Genomic DNA, 15,574 nt, shown 5'->3' on the forward strand with positions numbered 1-15,574 from the left:
GTCCTCTCGAGGGTCAAGTTCTGCTAGGGACAATACTTCGTTTGTACTGTGAATTGCCTTTGTTGATATTTTTGTCTTGTGTCCGATCTCTTTAGGCTTGCATTGTAGCATTGCCGAGCTTGTTGACGCTCTGAGTGGAGTGTTGCTATCTTGCCATCCTGTCACTGAAATTTAACACATAAATAAAAGGTGGATACTAGTATACTATTGCCCTAAACATGTTCAAAGCAGGTCTTCCGAGAATAATATTGTAAGGACTGGGGAAATCAACTATAAGATATTGTATGTCTATAGTTCGTGATAATGGGGTGTCTCCCATCATTGTCTTTAGCCATATGTAACCTTTAATCGGGATCCTTTCTCCAGAGAATCCTACTAGTTCTCCGGATGAGGGTTGCATGAGTTTTTCGGATAACTTCATTTTTAGAAAAGTATAATAGAAAAGAACATCTGCACTACTACCTGGGTCCAAAAGGACTTTTCTTACCAATAGTTTGCCTGTTTGGATGGAGATTACTACTGGATCGTCTAAGTTCGGAGTGGCCGAGGATATATCTGCCTGAATGAAAGTGATTTTGAGGTCGGATGTATCTTTGTCGCTTTGTGGTACTGTTCCTTCGATTGCCAGCATCACGCGGTAGCTTCGTTTTCACGCCGAGATTGTTTCACCTCCCCCGGCGAATCCTCCAGATATGCAGTTTATGATTTCCTTTGGTGGAGTAGTGTTTGGCCATTTATTGTCTTCCTTGCTTCCCGATGTTTGTTGGCGTTCTTCTCGGTCCCGACCATTTTCTTTATGCTTTCTTCCCTCGATGTATTCGTCCAAGAGGCCTTGCCGAGCTAATCTTTCCAACAAGTCTTTTGGTATCACACATTCGTCAGTCGTGTGCCCATATCTCTGATGAAAGGCACAATGTTTGTTTCTGTCTACAAATCGTTGATCCTGGTAACTCCCTGCCTGAGCTGGAGGCTTTATAATTTTGGCGTTGAGAATTTCTTTGATTATGTTTTCTCTCTTTGTGTTGAATCTGGTATAATTGTCGGATTTTGGAGTGAGCTTGAATGGCTTTCTTGCTTCTTTATTATTTGTCAACCTTATGGTTCTGTCTTCCTCCTTCCTTGGTTGCTTTCTTTCTATTCTTTTGGCTTCACGGAGCTCTTCGATCTCCATCTGTCCAGCCGCCCTTTCTCGGAATTCCTCTAATGTCTTTGGCTTGGTGACCGCGATCGTTTCCCAGAACTTACCGGGTCGAAGGCCTGCCTTAAGAGTGTGTAGGTGGACTGCAGGGTCCAGATTTGGTATCTCTATGGTTGGTTCAGCGAATCTAGTCATGTAGTCTTTTATGCTTTCTTGTGGACCTTGGCGGATTGTACCGAGGTAATCTGATCCGTGCACGTATATCTGCACAGTTGCAAAGTAGTCGATGAAAGACCTCGCCAGCTCTTCAAATGAAGAAATTGACCCTGCAGATAGTTTAGAAAACCAAAGTAGTGCAGCTCCGTCAAGGTAAGTATGAAAAGCTCTGCAAAGAACAAGCTCATTGTTAGCGCTGTTAAAAAACATCATGGATTGAAACTTTTTAATATGAGCCCGGGGGTCACCAATCTCCTTATATGGCTCGAGCGAGGAAGGCATCATGAAGTTTTTTGGCATCTGGTAGTTGGTGATTTCCTCAGAGAACAGGTTGTCCAAGGTCAGCTTCTCCTTTGGTGGGTTGATATTTAATGGGTCTGTGCTGCCTTGGGCTGGGCCTTTGGAGCTACCTTCCTCTCTTTTACCAGTACTATTTTGGGTGGAAAGCTTGGCAAGCCTTTAAACTTCTGCTTGTAGCTCGGCCATCTAGGCCATAAGTTCGGCTTGAGTGAGCTGATGAACTCTGTTATCGGCCATGCTGGAAGGTTGAGAACCCCTGCACAAAAGAAAAAGACAAAGCGCAATGTGGGAGAAATAGTGGGGTTAGATTAACTCTAACGGGCCCACGGTGGGCGCCAAATGTTTCGTTCCTGTTTAGCCGAGGTATACAGCTCCTTCTCCGACTGCTCAGCTCCAGGGAGAGCTATATGTCGTGCCAGGAGAGTGATGGTAGGCCTCGGCAGTATGAAACACGGCGGCGGGAGCACCTGCAAAAAGCACTCCGACGCTCAAGTAAGAATGTGAGTTATGAGAGAGTAAGAGAAATAAATTAGAGTAAGGCTTGTTTTGGTAAAGCTTTTACTTTTCGAAAGTTGCTTATGAAAGCTATCTTTTAAAAGACAGCTTTTTAAAAGCGGCAGCACTTGCATTTGGTAAAATCATGTTAAAAATAGCTTTTCATAAGCACAAGCACTATAATTGTGTTTGGTAAAATAACTTTTAAAAATTAAAAAAATTATAATAACATATTTATAACGAAGAATAATTTTTTTTCAAATTTTAGAGACCAATAATTAAATATTTATTTGATTTACTCTCTATATTAATATAACTAGAGTTATCATTAGTCAATAATAAAACTTGTATGTAATCCAATGTTAGTACTGATACGTCCATTACCTATCTATATATATTGACTCACTTTTATAAATAACAGAAAATAGGACACATATCTCAAGTAAAATTATATATCTATATTTACATATGTATATATATGTTGTTATTATAATTTTGACAAATGTTCATGAAGTTGGTGTACGAAAATTTTATGATTGGTTTCCATAAATCAGTCTCCTTCTTCACGTTTTAAAGAACAGAGAAAGACAAACATCTACTAAAAAATACAAAAACAACGCACAAAAAATAATATAAATAGATAGAAGTTCATACTTAATACATGATGGAGATGTATTTGTGTTAAAATTGTGAAAATTAGGTTGAAAATAAAAAATATATGAAAATTGTGTTAGAATTTGTGAAGGTTAGGTTGAGAAATTAGAAATATATGAGTATTTCAATGGCAATATAATGGCAGGAAATATGTGTGGGAAAATAAATGAAATCTGGTGTTAATAATTAATAATGGTAATTTTGAATATTTATTATATTAGATTTTTTTTAATTTTGATAAACACAAGCCAACTTTGAAAAGCTTCTTCTTAGGTGCTTTCAAAAGCACCCCTAACTTTTAAAAGCTGTAAGTACAAGCACTTGGACTTTTTAATTTACCAAACGCAAAATGAGGTACTTGTGCTTTTAAAAAGCACAAGCACCTCTTCAAAAAACTTTACCAAACCCAGCCTAAGCTCTGTGACCTATTTTCTCCGGGGCTATTTGGTTTGATTTTATAGATGAGTGAGGTGCTCTCTTCTGTTTGTTTGTTCCGATATTATTGGCTTAGGTAGTGAGTTTCGTTGTTGTGGATAACGGCCAGGAGATAGTGTTTGACTTGTGAATAGTTTTGGTCAGGTTTGCGGTTTCAACTCTGATTGCTTATTTCTGGATTTTATGGTCGGTTTTGATTTTGATCTTGTTTCCGAGTATATCAAGAGTATATTTGATACAAATAAAAATTTTTTAGAACAAACTTGAAATAAAATAAAATTTAGGAATATTTTTAAAAGTTTTAACAAACTTGTTGAGTTAAAAAATTAACTAACATAAATGATGATGACAATTATTAGATTATTGGGATAATTACCCAATTAGTTTTGATTATTTTGATTGAGTGATGCAGGCCAAAACTCATTGTTGCAGCAGCCCAATAGGATAAAAATAAAACTCATGCTGATGGGCTGTACAAACAAAGGAAGCCCAAAGAAATCAAAGCAAAGAAATAGACGGGCTGCATGAATGATGTCCGATTCAAGTCTGATAGCAAGCAATTCCCTCCCATTTGCTTTCACCAAAAGCAATGTTCACCTTTTTCCCTCCTGGTAAGAAATCAGAGAAGTGAGAGAGTGCTTAGTCCCTAAGTTGTTCACCAAAGAAGCAAGAAAGAGAAGGTTAAGCGAAAAGGTTGAAGTCTAATCACCCACATCAAACTGTATCAAGAAGTGAGAAGCTAAAAGGTGATTTTTGTTCCTCACTGCTATATATTCACGGTTATAAGTGTGTCTTGGGGACCAAGTTGTGTTTCAATGGCTAAGATGTGGTTTACCATTGAAAACATTTGTTTCTGCTATCCTGTGGCTTTTGATCAACAAGAGAAGGTCAGAACCAAAATTCCTATTTTGAGGATTGACAGGAAAAGGTAATGTGGTGAGTTGGTGGAGCACACGGCTCGAGGGTTGACCTAGGAGAGAGTAAATCAGCAACATGCAAGGAGATAAAAGAAGTTTTTTCATCATTCAAAAGCCAAGGAGAGAAACCCAGTGTTCTTGAGGTGTATGTTTTGAGAAGAGCTCTTTGAAGAAGTTCATCTACTTGGACAGTGCTTCCTAGTAAAAAGAGCATTCCGCCAGAATGAAGAACTGAATTAGAGGCTAGCAAATCTGGTTTATCACATAGCAAAGAGGTTGTTGAAGCATTAATCTCCTTCATGTTTTACTGATTGTAATTTACTTTTTAATATTTATCTTTTTGTAATTTCTTGAGGTAAAAGGCTGAATGAGAGAGTTCTTGAAAGAGCCTAAGAGTGGAAAGAGGCAGAGAAAAATACTTGAGTGAAAAGCCTAGAGTTATTTCAGATTTTTTTGGGTGAATCTGTGTCTTGTATCCTGTACCTGTGAGGTACCCCTTTCTTAGTTGGGTTAGCACTAAGAGTGAAGAGTTAGGTATTAGCATAACCAAGTCAAGTTAGGTTAGAACTTGAGTGTGAAAGGATTGTGTCAATCCTGTGGAATTGGTGTATGTAATACTTTAACTATAGTGAAAATTTTACCACTGTTGTGGTGGAGACTGGACGTAGGTTGCATTGCACAAGGCAACCGAACCAGGATACATGATGGTGTCAGCTTTTTTCTTCTCTACTCTGTCCTATTTTCTGATATTCATGAGACAAAATGAAATTGTCTCATAAATTTTCCATTACTGAGTTCAAAACAGATTCAGATTGCAAGTTTGTTTTAAAAGGGTCATTTTAGTAACTTAAAAAGAAAGAATGTCATAGATTCAACCTCCCCTTCTCTAAGCCTTCTACAACCTTCAAGACTTCAGAAACAAAAAATATACAAATTGATTCCAAAGGTTCCAGGGGCAGATACTATGGGGTAGATCAGACCAATCAGTTTGAGCACAGTATTTTACAAAATAATAGCCAAAATTCTGGTGTATATGATGCAATGAGTGATGGATAAAGTAATTAGTGGGAACCAAAGTGAATTTATCAAAGGGCGGTTAATTAGTGATAACATATTAATAGCCCATGAATACATGCATTACTTGAAGACTAAGAAGTATGGCGAGTATGACTTAGCTTTTAAACTTGATATGAGCAAAGCCTATGATCGGGTTGAATAGAGTTTTGTGTGGGTTTACGATTTCTTACTTTGTTACTGTAGAAGGACACTCTCACGGCTTGTTTAAGCCAACAAAGGGACTCCGACAAGGAGATCCTCTTTCCCCTATCTATTCCTAGTCTGTGCAGAGGGTTTATCTCATCTGCTCCACAGAGGAGAACAGAGACAACAATTTTCTGGACTTAAAATTAAACCGGAGATGCCTTACAATCAGTCATCTCTTTTTCACAGACTACTCCATCCTCTTTAGTAAAGTAAATGTTCAGACATGCCATATATTAATGCAAATCCTACAAGACAACAGCAGAGTAAGCGGTCAGATTGTTAACCTGAATAAGTCTTCAGTCTTTTTCAGTCAAAATCCTCCTCAGTAGGTCCGGGCAGAGCTTGCACAACTCCTTCAGGTTTCACACGTTGGAGCCCAAGATAAATACCTGGGTCTACTTGCAATTATGTCATGATCAAAACGGGAAACATTTAAATACATAGAAGATAAGATTGTGAAGAAACTGAGCTTGTGAAAACGATCGCTATTATCAGTGAGCGGGAAGGAAGTGCTGATTAAGGCAGTGGGGACTGCGATTCCTATTTACACATTAAGTTGCTTTAAGATGCCAGAATCTCTCCTAGAGAATATTCAAAGGAAGATGATGTTGTTTTGGTGGAGCCAAAGGGGTAATGAAAGGAAGTTGCAATGGCTGAGTTGGGATACTGTATGTCGAGACAAAAGTTATGGGGGACTAGGATTCAAAGATCTCAAACCTTTCAATCTTGCTATGCTAGGCAAACAAAGTTGGTGGTTACTCTCTAAGACAAATTCTCTAGTTTACAAGGTATTTAAAAGTAGATATTTACAAGGGGCCCTCGCTTCTAATTTCTTTTTCCCTAATGTTATTTTCTTTTTATTTATTTCTTCTTAAAGTTAATTTTATCTCATGTCCATCAATGTAATTGGTGGAACCACCTTCTTTTAATGTTGTCCTATTTTGGACAATCTATTTCAACAATTCAATAAAATTTTTTCTTTGATTAAAAAAAAATACAAAAAATATACTTTATCCTTATAAATAATATAACATATATTGACAATAATATTATCTTATATTTATTTGTTTAAAATAATTCTTTTTTTTCTAAGTAAAGAATAGTGTTGGGTGCCGATGATGACTTAATCAATACGTAACTGAAAGGCGATAGAGAAAACCGTTATTATGCGTGGCGCCATCGCCATTCTCCGAGTGATTCCATCTCTCAGCTTTCAAATCCAGTTCTATTGATCGACGCTGGCAATGGCACACTGGCTCAAAGCCGCTGAAGGTATTTGCAGCTTTTGCTGAAATTCATCACTGCTACAACTGCCCAGGCGAATATGGATATATGGACTTCATTTTTTCTTCAATTGTTGGGACTCTCTCAACTACATTTTTTTCTTTTTCCTGTTTTTGATTGATCAGATTTATTTGAAGTTGTGGATCGAAGAGCGAAATCTGTTGTCACTGATTTATCAGATGAACAATCTAATTTTAATTCTCCAGGTTTCTTCGTCTCCTTCTTCCTTTTAGATTATTACATTTCCAATGTTCTGTAAAATCTCCAAAAATCATTTGCAACTTGTTACATTTCTGGAAATCAGCTTCTACTGGGCAAGGATCACATGGCAAGAGAAGGAAATCAAAATCCAAGGTATTTCCATCACCATGCACAGGTCTTGTTTGAATAGTATGTTTCTGTTTCACATCACACTCGTCTTGGTAGTTGAATTACTATGTTGCGAATTTCAGGCTCAAAAGGGAAAATCTAAAAACTCATCTCCTACAAATACTGATACTACCAAAGAGAAAGGTAACACACCAGAAGCACCGGCTGATCATGCAGTAGAAAACGATGGGAGTGCTTTCACTCCTACAAATCAACCAATCAAAGACAATGTAGAGGCATTTGATACTGCTCCTGAAGCTACCACCACTGTTATCGCTAATGGGGAGCCCGGCAAAGAGAATGCTCTAGACATGCCTAAGGAGTATCCTTCTCCGGATACCAAAGGAATTGAAGGCTCCACTGAAGACAAACCCACTAATGCTGAACAAGTTATCAAGAATGAGAATTTGGATTCCGATGTGAATATGGATCAAGAGAGAACTAAATCTGTGGCCAATGACAAAAGTTCCAATCGTGGTGGTGACACTATAATTCAAGATGCTGATATCAAAGCTGAATCTTTTGTCAATAGAAGCACTCAAGAAAATCATAAAACTGACATTTCTCCGAAGAAACTACAGGATCAACTTGATCAGGCTCAAGGACTACTCAAAGCAGCAAAATCTACTGGTCAGTCCAATGAGGCAAGGTTAGCTAGGGTAAGAGTGTTATTTCATCAGCGTAAGCCTCTTTAAATGGGAGAAGCCTGATCCTAGTGGCAGATCCTGTACATTGGGTCTGGATCCTTGAGAGAGTTAATCCTAATTTCATTTGCAGTGAGATGTCTCATTGATATGTGTTTGTTTTATTTATTTTTATTATGGTTAGGTTTGTGCTGGACTATCATCTAGTCTTCAGGAATACAAATCTGGAAATGTAGAGTTAGAAAAACTGCTTAGTGCAGAGGTGAAACTCCATTACTGATACTACTGTAAGGGTTCCCAGGTGTTATCATATCTTGACATAGAAACAATTCCACAATTATATCGCTAAACGAATACTAAATGTACAGAGAGAACTGAATAAATCATTTGAAGTTCACATAGAACAGCTACAGAAGGATTTGTCTCAAAATAAAAGGGAAGTAGCAAAAGTTGAATCAAACATGGCTGAAGCCTTGGCTGCAAAAAATTCTGAAATTGAGGCACTTCTTAGTTCGATTGATGCAGTAAAGAAGCAGGCTGCATTATCAGAAGAAAATATAGCTTCCCTTCAGGTTCAGAATAGTTAATTTATGGAATGCGCGTGTGCTTTAGTCTGCATTATTTGCTTTGATTCTTTCGTGGATACTTTCTCCTTTGGCGAACTTATTTAGGATTTTAAGGTTTTGCATCTTATTATTATTATTTGGTGGTACATCAATGGCAACGAATTCTATACTTTCTGAACTCATTCGTACTACCTAAGCCCTTTAACACTAGTCCCTGAAAGAATGTTTTGGTTATGTATGATACTGGCTTCTAGAAATGCATGTTCACCTATCTAATTCCTATTCATAAGAAAACTATCAAAAGCTACACATGTGAATTTCTCCATGTATCTTTGTTGTAACATTGTAGGTTAGAATTTACTCCTCTCTAATGTCTATTTAGAGAGTATTTTTTCCTTAAGTGAGATAGATGCTAGGAAAAACTTAGGGTAAAATATCTTTGATTGAGTAAACACCATATTTCAGTTTTGTTTGTAATTTCTTCTACGATTTGCGTTTTCGTTGTACTTGACCAGTATATTCATGCATTGGAGTTTGATGTTTAGCTTTCCAAGCTGTTGGTAACACATTTCACATACTACCAGGCAAACATGGAGTCTATGATGAAAAACCGAGATCAAATAGAGACAAGAATGATGCAGGCATGTAGGTTCTCCCCAGTATATAAGATTCCTGTTATTTTAATGCAGTTTGATATTCATAAATTAAAATCTCTTGTAGGCTCTAAGAGAGGAACTAGCATTTGCTGAGCGAAGAGCAGAAGAAGAGCATGCAGCACATAATGCTACCAAAATGGTCTGCAGTCAAAATTGTTAGTTTCTCATTAATTTTTTCTTCTTCCAACATATAACCATTTCTGGTTTGTCTTTGGTAAAACAGGCTTTTATGGAAAAAGAAGTGAAATTGGAGCAGAGAGCTATTGAGGCAGCTACAGCTCTTGCAAGGATACAGGTAATGTAAGCTATCATACATTTTAATTTTGTAATTATGTATAAATATTATCAAAAAAACTATGTCATTCGGGCTTCCTCAGTTTGGTATAAATCATCATTTCTTAACATCATGCTTGACCATATGCATTGATTAGTTGGTTTTTGGTTGCTTCTGTTGCAGAGAATAGCAGATGAGAGGACCTTGAAGGCCACAGAATTGGAGCAGAAGGTGGTACTTCTTGAGGTACACACATTTTAAATGGGAAGACTAATTATTATTCTGAAATAACGTTCTACCAAGAAGAGTGTGACATCATCTGTTATCAGGTTGAGTGTGCATTCCTAAATCAAGAATTGCAAGATATTGGAGATCGCGTGCGCCGTGAACAAAAGAAGTCACCAGAAGAGGCAAATCAAGTAATTCAGGTATACTCTCTGAGAGTCTCAAGAGTAAAGGAGAGTTTTCACTATATTTAATTGTACTGTGAGAATATGAGTGTAACATATTTAAGAAGGAAGCATTCTTTCTGGTTCTTTGCATATTCCGATTGAAGTTTAAAACTACGTTTATCTTAACTTTTTTAGCTATAGGTGTAAAGTCTATCAGCAAGTGTCGCATTTTGAAATAAATAAATACATAAATAAATAATGCTCTAATGATGGTGTTAATTATTGAGATGCAGGCATGGCAGGAAGAAACAGAGCGAGCATATAGGAGTCAGAGAGAAGCTGAAAACAAGATTTCTTCAATAGAGGCAAGTGTTCATTTTTTTGTTTTTAGTCATCTCCTGAATATTGTTTGAGTGAGCCTTAGCACCATGAACTGTTTAGTGACCGGTGATCATGACCTTACTTTCTAATGATGTTAATTGACAAAATGATCTAACGTAATGCTGGTCAAGGTTGATTCTATTGTTCTTTTACTTACTATATTCCAATTTCAGGCTGAGCTGCAAAAGATGAGAGTGGAAATGGCAGCCATGAAGAGGGATGCTGAGCATTACTCCCGTCAGGTACTGAAATGAAATTATTTGCATCTTGTCAAAAGATTTCAAAATTTCAATAGTATGGCTTCTTAATGACCATCTGTTGCAATAATGTTGAATTTTTTTTCTTAATAACAATAAAAATTGCAATAACGTGTGTGTTATTGAAAAGTTGGTATTTTAACCACTATCATAATAATTGCTAAGCAGGAGCATGTGGAATTGGAGAAACGCTATCGCGAACTTACGGACCTTTTGGTAATTCTTGCATTACCTATGTTTCGTGCAATTAATTTTGATGTTCAAGGAATGTGTAAATCACAAAAAATAGTAAAATACACTCAAATTATTTTGTCATTGATAAAAAAGCCTCCAAATTTTGTTATTAATAAAAATATCCTTAAATTATTTAAAAATATAACACAAATGCATATTGGTGAACTAAAATGTTCTATATTAATAAAAAAAAGTGACGTAACAAACAAAGCTTTCTATGTGGCATATGAGATTCTGACATTGACAAGTGAATTGCGTTACGTTTTTTCTCAAACATATCTCTAAATACGGCCGGATATTTTTGTCACATTTTAAAATTATTTAAAAGTATTTTTATCGATAACAAAATTTAAAAATATGTTTGGACGAAAATAATTCGGATGCATTTTTGATGGTTTACTCTCAACTAATTTGTGTTATTCGCATACATCGCTTCGTTTCAGTACTATAAACAGACACAATTAGAAGCCATGAGCAGCGAAAAAGCTGCCGCTGAGTTTCAATTGCAGAAAGAATATAAGCGTCTACAAGAAGCACAGGTTTGGCATTTGTGCGTGGGATCCTTTAGCAACTGGATTAATGGTTGAGTGAACTCCATCATTGATTGAGTTAACATCATTTTCCTTTTGAATAGGCTGAGACTGAAAAAAATAGAATTTCTCGTCGACCATCTTCATCTTGGGAAGAAGATACTGAAATGAAAACCCTCGAGTATGTTTCCTCTCTTTACGATAGCTTCTCTCATTTTTGTCTATGATGCACGCGTTTTGATGGAACTTAGCACAAGCTTCATTTTGATCATTACTACATTAATTATAGTTGAACCTAAAAAACTAAATCATTGACAATCACTTATTCTGTTATTCTTGTTTTCATTTCCATATACGGAATTGCAGGCCACTTCCTTTGCATAATCGCCATTTGGTTGGGGCAAGCATTCAGGTATTATGTTGGTAACAAAAAAGGTATTCAGTCACTATAATAATGGGGGTAATGCTTTTTCTTTTTTAGCATTAGTTTCACTAGTTTGTAATACTTCATCCAGTTGCAGAAAGCGGTGAAACTATTAGATTCAGGAGCCGTAAGGGCCACAAGATTTCTCTGGCGTTATCCAACGGCTCGAGTTGGTCTATTTTTCTATCTGGTGAGATCAGTTCGTTGGGCATTTAAAAGTCCAATATCTGAGATGAAATAACCGTAAAAGGATTTTGAGTTGTTTGCTGACCATGGGAACTTGCAAGCAGGTGTTTGTACATCTCTTCTTGATGTATCTCTTGCATTGCCTTCAGGTAGAAGAAATACATATGCTAATTGCAATTTTGCAATATAGAATCTTGAAATCCAATGATCTAAACAACACTACATTAATTTAACGAAATAACTTACTTGTATCGAATTCCGTTAACTACGGGTATATTATTTTTTCCCCTTGTGTAGGAGCAAGCTCACAATTTGGATGCTAGAGAGGTTGCAAAATCTTTGGGACTCTCTGACCCGAATTACCGTGACTAATCTTATGATGGGAAAAAAAATTCAAGGCCCTACATCTGGTGTTAACATTTCAAGATTACCCTGCAAATGCATGTAATCGTTACTGCTGCATGCTCGAGTTTTCTCAATGTGGGATGGCATCATCTCTTGCTTTATTTTTTCACCAAAATCGTAAAAACATGATTTAGGTACAGAAATTCATTCTTGTGATATCCCATTCTTTTCTTTAACTTTTTCAATCCTTTAGACTATAATACATATATATTACATTACTACAGCTGCATGTACAAAATTCTATTGTAATTTGTACATAGCAGCTATTTATATAACTCTGGCGTGTTTTGATTTAATGCTTAATGCTAATAGGTCAAAGTCTTGTCGCTGACTGGATGACGTTAACAGTTAACTATTGCAACGGGACAATCTATGCTTACTTCTGCTTCCGTGATACTATTCTTCCTTTCCTTCTAATTTCCAAGACCAAAATAGATTGCTAAGGCGCTGTGATGAATGCTCTGTATTAATATTTTAACAAATTTTTTTTTAAAATTTGTAGAATAAATATATAGTAATACTCTAAATTAAAGCTAATTCCAATGTGATAGCTACGGCTGCAGCACTAGGATATCGCGCGCCTGAGCTCTCGAAACTCAAGAAGGCTAACACAAAATCTGATATATACAGCTATGGTGTGATCTTGCTGGAAATCTTGACAGGAAAGTCACCTGGTGAAACTAGGAATGGCTTGGATTTGCCTCAGTGGGTTGCTTCTATTGTCAAAGAAGAGTGGACAAATGAGGTTTTCGATTCGGATTTGATGAGGGACAAGGCATCATCCTCAACAGTTAATGATGAGTTGCTTAACACCTTGAAGCTTGCTTTGCACTGCGTTGATCCTACACCGTCACCACGGCCGGAAGCTCACCAAATTCTCCAGCAGCTAGAAGAGATTAGACCAGAGTTACCACCAGTTAGCCCTGGAGAAGAGTCTTGGCATCATGTTTAGGCCAATCTTTTTCCATGGAATTATATAGTCTATTTCTATTATTGTTATGATTATTATTCTTTCATTCTTATGTTGATTTTGAATGTTTGAGTGCTCATGTCTGTACATACTTCTATGTTTTATATAGTAAGTGTTTCCTTTTTCATTCTTACATTAATTAACAGTTCTTCCCAAGGTTTATTATGACAATTTGAGCACTATCATGATGGCAACAAACTCAGTGCTGCATTCTAAGTCCAAGCACGTTGAGCTTGATTTACATTATGTTTGAGACTTGGTTATGAACGGCAGAATCTTAGTTTAACACATTCATTCCTGCACATCAGTTTCAAGTTGTTGATATTTTCACCAACCTCATCTCCCTTGTGCTCTTTCTGGATTTTCGAAACAGTTAGGCCAAGTCAGCAAGGTAGTTAGCTGAGTTAGTTACTGTGCCAACTTACCAGAGTTGTTAGGAGGTTAGTTTTGTCACGTGTGTATTAAGAGATACTAGAACCTTTATGTACTACTATATATAACATGCATCTGAGAGTAAACAGAGCAATGCAATCACTCCTCACACTATCATATATACACTCTTGTCAATTCTATGCTCTCTCTGCTCTTGAGCGTGGCCTATTGATACCTACATTCAGTGGCGGAGCTTAGTTCAGACAAGGGGTGGCCATGGCCCCCCCAAACTTTTTATAAAAAATTTAGTAGTATTTTTTTAAAAGATAAAAAATAGTTCACTTGACTTAAATACTTTACTATGATTTAAAGTATCTAATAAGTTCAATAAACAACACTCTCTCTATCTTTAGGTTCAAATATAAAAAATTAGATATCTTTTATTTATTTAATTTAATTTTTTATATGATAAAAAATAATAGAATATTCAATAAGTATTAATATTATTGTATTTGTATAAATTGATAAAAAAATTCAATAAATATTATAAATTTTAATATTTGTCCTTCTAACTTCTTCTTTATATATTTTACAAGATATATATTCAAATTTTTATATAAAATAATAATGAAAAATCAAAGAATTGATACATTTTTTAAGAAGAAGACTAATATTTAAGAAGGAGAACATATAACTTTTACAATATCAACACATGTAGATAGTTCTTCTACTTTAATGAATCACGAAGAAAGTGAGATATAACCTTTAAAAGTTCAAAAAGTTATCTCTGATGACTTTAACTTTAACTTTTTGGACCGAGATCTTGAAAAATGGCTTTAAATTTGGCACTATCACCCAAACCAGAGAAATGAGATTAGACGAGCTTATCTTAAATGAGGTCCATAAAAAAAATATTTTGACAATTATTTTCTATTTGGCCCCCCAAAATTTTGTTTCAAGTTCCACCAGTATTTTTGAATTATTTTTTATGTTTTTTAATATCTTTTCTGATTTGATAATATATAATTTATGAATTTTATTTTAATTAACTAAATAATGTAAATACTTTAAGAGTTTATTTGTCAGTCTTGTTTGTCCTAGAGACGAGATCCATGTGGCAGTGATGGTGACCAATTCATTCGAGATTGAATACTTGTTATTAGGATTGGAAGTGATTCAAGTCAGCTCATAAGTCAGTTTATACTCAACTCGTTAATAACTCAATAAGTTAAATTTGTTAATTGGTGAGCCGAGTTTGAGCCTGATATTGAACTCATAAATTAAATGAGTCGAGTTTGAACTTAAATAAATTCAGCTCATTAGTTCATAAGGTGGCTGGTGCCAAAGAGAAAAAACAAAAAAGCAAAAAAGAAAAGAAATCAGGTTCTTAACAGCAAGAGAGGACAAACCACCTCTGGCGGCTGGTGCCAAAGGTGAACCTCATCAGCTCCGCTACCTCCAGATCTTATCTTTGCCAACCGATCTGCCACAACATTAACTTCTCTCGGGATAAGCTCAAAACGAATATCCCAATCCCTTCTTAACTTCAACTCAAAGATCAGTTGTATCACTTCTTTTTCAAGATGCTAGAGTGGAACTTGCCAACCAGTCACTAGTTCAAAAGCTGCTGCGCAATCTGTCTCACAGACAACAAGCTTAAGACCCACCTCCCAAACCCAAGTCAAACCTTTTCATATACTCCATAACTCCATCTTGATGACACTAGATCCAAAGGAATTTTCTGAGCATCCCATTACCCATTGACTGAAACTATCGTGAATTACCCACCCAAAACCAGCACAATCATCCCCCAAGTTCACACTCCCATCACAATTTAACTTTCAAGCACCAGATTCTAGCGGAGACCAAGACAAAGGTTTTAATCCCTAGACGCAACACACTCGATTCTGAGTTGTATATTCAAAATCCACCATCCACCTGCGAGCCTTGTATGCAATTGACCCAAGAGATCTAAAAACTCCCTGAAAATTATCCATATTTCTGTCTTGCCAAATTGACTATATTATAACTGCAAATTTGGAGCAACCTTCATTGAGGAGGCCATGCTTGAACCAATCATTGCACCTCGTGAGAGCCAAAGAAACACACATCAGAAAAACTTAGAGAAACCCAAACTGATCGCACCACTTCACAATCCCAAAAACAATGAAGAATTGTCTCCGGAAGTTGATTGCAACGTGTACATAAGGAT

At 36.2% G+C, this 15,574-nt stretch overlaps 3 protein-coding genes across 5 annotated transcripts; 2 read left to right on the top strand and 1 right to left on the bottom strand.

Moving 5' to 3' along the window:
- Positions 650-1,654, bottom strand: LOC107632872. Its single transcript, XM_016336512.1, has one exon. It carries the CDS (start codon positions 1,652-1,654, stop codon positions 650-652), a length of 1,005 nt encoding a protein of 334 aa, XP_016191998.1.
- Positions 6,522-12,500, top strand: LOC107632869 (golgin candidate 1-like). Of its 3 annotated transcripts, XR_002359158.1 has the most exons (21): positions 6,522-6,690; positions 6,828-6,908; positions 7,007-7,056; positions 7,155-7,730; positions 7,900-7,977; positions 8,084-8,287; positions 8,866-8,922; positions 9,002-9,076; positions 9,161-9,232; positions 9,395-9,457; positions 9,541-9,639; positions 9,897-9,968; positions 10,158-10,226; positions 10,410-10,457; positions 10,919-11,014; positions 11,110-11,186; positions 11,372-11,417; positions 11,521-11,619; positions 11,720-11,764; positions 11,913-12,154; positions 12,333-12,500. XR_002359158.1 is itself a non-coding variant. In XM_021118688.1 (20 exons), the coding sequence occupies exons 1-20, from the start codon at positions 6,663-6,665 to the stop codon at positions 11,985-11,987; spliced, it is 2,010 nt and encodes a 669-aa protein (XP_020974347.1). In that variant the 5' UTR covers positions 6,522-6,662; the 3' UTR covers positions 11,988-12,307. The 3 variants fall into 3 exon arrangements, 2 of the variants coding, with proteins under 2 accessions (XP_020974347.1, XP_020974348.1); XM_021118688.1 differs by lacking the exon at positions 12,333-12,500 and having other exon boundaries at positions 11,913-12,307; XM_021118689.1 differs by lacking the exons at positions 11,720-11,764; positions 11,913-12,154; positions 12,333-12,500 and having other exon boundaries at positions 11,372-11,440; positions 11,521-11,622.
- LOC107632868 (probably inactive leucine-rich repeat receptor-like protein kinase IMK2) lies at positions 12,356-13,129 on the top strand. The gene is made up of 2 exons (XM_021117252.1): positions 12,356-12,410; positions 12,554-13,129. Exons 1-2 carry the CDS (start codon positions 12,356-12,358, stop codon positions 12,970-12,972), a joined length of 474 nt encoding a protein of 157 aa, XP_020972911.1. The 3' UTR covers positions 12,973-13,129.

Source organism: Arachis ipaensis, chromosome B03, assembly GCF_000816755.2.
Source record: "Arachis ipaensis cultivar K30076 chromosome B03, Araip1.1, whole genome shotgun sequence".
NCBI classification, from domain to species: domain Eukaryota; kingdom Viridiplantae; phylum Streptophyta; class Magnoliopsida; order Fabales; family Fabaceae; genus Arachis; species Arachis ipaensis.

Bases quoted from the DNA above. Each gene is read 5' to 3' on its own strand.
- LOC107632868 (XM_021117252.1), top strand. From the start codon at position 12,356: ATGACGTTAACAGTTAACTATTGCAACGGGACAATCTATGCTTACTTC. The intron at 12,411-12,553 runs GTGATACTATTC...TCTAAATTAAAG, and splicing joins CTATGCTTACTTCTGCTTCC to CTAATTCCAATGTGATAGCT.
- LOC107632869 (XM_021118688.1), top strand. From the start codon at position 6,663: ATGGCACACTGGCTCAAAGCCGCTGAAG. The intron at 7,057-7,154 runs GTATTTCCATCA...TGCGAATTTCAG, and splicing joins GAAGGAAATCAAAATCCAAG to GCTCAAAAGGGAAAATCTAA. The intron at 11,620-11,719 runs GTGAGATCAGTT...ACTTGCAAGCAG, and splicing joins TTGGTCTATTTTTCTATCTG to GTGTTTGTACATCTCTTCTT.
- LOC107632872 (XM_016336512.1), bottom strand. From the start codon at position 1,654: ATGCCAAAAAACTTCATGATGCCTTCCTCGCTCGAGCCATATAAGGAG.